The sequence below is a fragment of the Quercus suber genome, unplaced genomic scaffold, assembly GCF_002906115.3.
Source record: "Quercus suber isolate HL8 unplaced genomic scaffold, Cork oak 2.0 scaffold_83, whole genome shotgun sequence".
Classification (NCBI taxonomy): domain Eukaryota; kingdom Viridiplantae; phylum Streptophyta; class Magnoliopsida; order Fagales; family Fagaceae; genus Quercus; species Quercus suber.
This window is the reverse complement of record NW_027069548.1, coordinates 1092079-1095014: the sequence shown is the minus strand read 5'-3', so window position 1 is coordinate 1095014 and position 2936 is coordinate 1092079. Positions and strand designations below refer to the sequence as shown.

General features: G+C 37.1%; 1 protein-coding gene across 1 annotated transcript; it reads right to left on the bottom strand.

Annotated features, from left to right (window-relative positions):
- On the bottom strand, nucleotides 1–2480 carry LOC112034581 (acyl-CoA-binding domain-containing protein 2). Its single transcript, XM_065773939.1, has 3 exons — nucleotides 1682–2480; nucleotides 369–474; nucleotides 1–214 (listed from the first exon to the last, which is right to left on the bottom strand). Exons 1-3 carry the CDS (start codon nucleotides 2236–2238, stop codon nucleotides 107–109), a joined length of 771 nt encoding a protein of 256 aa, XP_065630011.1. The 5' UTR covers nucleotides 2239–2480; the 3' UTR covers nucleotides 1–106.
- Between the last annotated feature and the right edge of the window lie 456 nt (nucleotides 2481–2936).

Genomic DNA, 2936 nt, shown 5'->3' with positions numbered 1-2936 from the left:
ATATAAATACAGAATCACTTAAAGGCCATGAAACCACCTTCACGCTGAACTAATTAAGGCTTTAAGTGAGAGCACTGGACTTGCATATTAAGAAGTTCTAAGAACCTTACAACTCATTTCCAGATTCCTCCTCATAAACAAAAGTGCTGAAAACTGGTCCCATCGGTCCTTTAGCATCTGTAATTGATGCATCACCTCCTCTACCTTTGCTCTTCTGATTATACATGAGTTAATAAACCAGGAAAGAGTTAAAAAATAATAATAATAAAAAAGAAAAAAAAAAAAAAAAAAAGAACATCACATAGAAAGTAAGTACATGTACAGAAGACTAAAGAAACAGCAAATCAGAAAAACAAAAATATTCTCACCAAAGTTGAACCATCAGCCCAAGTAGGATACAAATCTGTAACAATATCAATGTACTTCTGCATAGCTTCTTCTGCAGGCATAGCACCCAATTTCTGCCATGCTTGCCTACCACACATCAGCCAGGACAATATATTTCACACACTCAACCAGGAAGTCTTAAAGTGGAAACAATTTCATGGACCTAAATAAATATAACGTGCGCAATCGAAAATGAAGTCTGAACAATAGCAACTCTATATACTAATGTGCTTATTTCAATCTCTTTTTCCCCCTTATGTTACATATATATTAAAACTGATACTGTTGGTATATGTATGTGTGTGTAGTATTGGTAACTTGAGGAGACAGATGTTAAACAGATCTTTTTAAAAAAAGAAATTATCACAGGTGGATGATAAGAAAAGAAAACAATGTATCCATATAAAGGCTGAAATGAGATCAACCAAAGAAACAAAAGCTGGACAATTCATGCAAGCAAAAATCATTCTTTTTTTTTTTTTGGATAGACATGTTAAGAATTGAACCTATGGCATCTACTCCTTGATGATTGCTCGTTACCAATAGTTTTCTTTTGGTTAAGGTATTCAATCACAAGTCCTTATTCAATAACAAGAGACTTTTACTAATTGAGATAATTAAAACCCACACAAAATCATTCACTTGTTTTTGAAGCTTTACCAAAAAGTAATCAGATTCTCAATACATCATATGACAGACTCCACATGAACTCTGTTTATGAGTAATTGAAATTTTACTCACAACACCCCGTATATAGAATTATAGTTATGATCTAACTCGTTTAAGAGTGTCACTTGAGGCAAATTTATTTGTAACTAAGACATTGACTTGTACATTTGTCAACTGAACACACACACACACAAATTTCTACCCCAAAAGCAAACATATTTCCAAGTAAAAATAAATGTCATAGTCATATCCATTACATTCTATACTTTCTAATTCGACAACAGCTAAGAATTATGGTCTACTTTTGTGCTGAATTCCTAAAGATCCAACATCAAAATTTACATACAATTTTCTTCAAATTCATCTATAACCTTTCACAAAACATAACCAACTTTGTTACTTAATACTAACTACAACCCCCCATTGACTTTAAAGTCAAATACCCAAAACCTTCAAATCCCACATTGAATCAAACACACCCCTAAACCACATAACACCTCATCACCAAGCTTATGCAATCAATCACATTCCACATTCCACAAAAAAAACCCACAAGACCCATTAACAAAAATCAAAGAAACACACCCAAAAAACTATCAAAAAAGGTGACAATGACATTCAATACCATTTAGCTCGAGCCGTCATTTTCAAAGCGGAAGGCTGAGGCGTACTGCAGGGACCTTCAGTGGCAATCTTGTAAAACCCATAAAGCTTCAACTGCAACTCGTTCGACACCTTCTCCGACACCCGATCGGCCGCCGACGCCGCCACGAACGCCGTGGCGGCACTGAACGTCTCGTCCAATTCCGTACTCTCCACTCCCTCCCAGTCATCATAATCATCCTCGTTATCATCGTCATCGTCATCGTCGTCGTCGTCGTCACCACCATCGTCGTCGTAAACGCTGTCGTTTCCGACGCTGCCTTGCTCGGCGACCATGGAGTAAGAATCGTGGGAATCGTGGGCCGGTGGGCTAAAAGCACTGCCGTCGTGGTCGTGGTCGGGGTCGAGGGTTTCGGGTTCGGGTTCGGGCTCGGGTTCGGGTTTCTTGGGCTCGGCGGAGCGAGAGATTGAGAGGTTGTCTTCTTTGAAAGAGATGACTATGGAGATGAGCTTGGCGAGAAGGTAGGAGAAAATGAGACCAAGGACAACGGATTGGACGAGTTGTTGCCAATCAGCCATGGCTGTACGGAAAATTCGATTTCTGTGGAAAAAACCCTAATTGTACGGAATGGGGGGTTTCAAAACCCTAGAATTGGAACATATGGGAGAGAGAGAGACAGAGAGGTAGAAACAAAGAGCTAAAAAATTTTCAGGGAAAGAGAGAGAGAGATGACAAATATGAAATACAGAGGGAGACGAGAGAGAGAGAGTCGTGTTTTTTTTTTGGTTGCGCCAGGTGGAAACAGGACGCACCGTATTGATTGATGATCGATCATATATGCATTTCTTTTTCTTTTTTTTTTTTTCTTTTAAAGGAGTGACAAAATAAATATTTCTTGCACTAGCCTTATGAGATCGATTAATATATGTAGAGTATGATTTGTGCAACATGTGTATACAAATTGGGAAAAATTTTATTTCAAAGCTTATCTCACATTGTTGTCATCTTGGATCGTAGGTATTTTTTGTTGGTTTGGAAATTGATTGTGTTTTTTGAAGTTTATTTGGATAATGTGAGACAAAAGGTTAAAAGTTGACTTATTTAAAAAACAAAAATTAGGCCTGAAATTTAGATTATTGAAATGAAATTGAGAAAAAAAAATATTGTAGAATTTGCAAATAGTAGATAATTTAAGCAAAAAGTTAGTTTATAATCGATTGCCAAATGCACACTGAGAAATCTCTAACAACCCACATGATAATGTATGTCCGGTGAT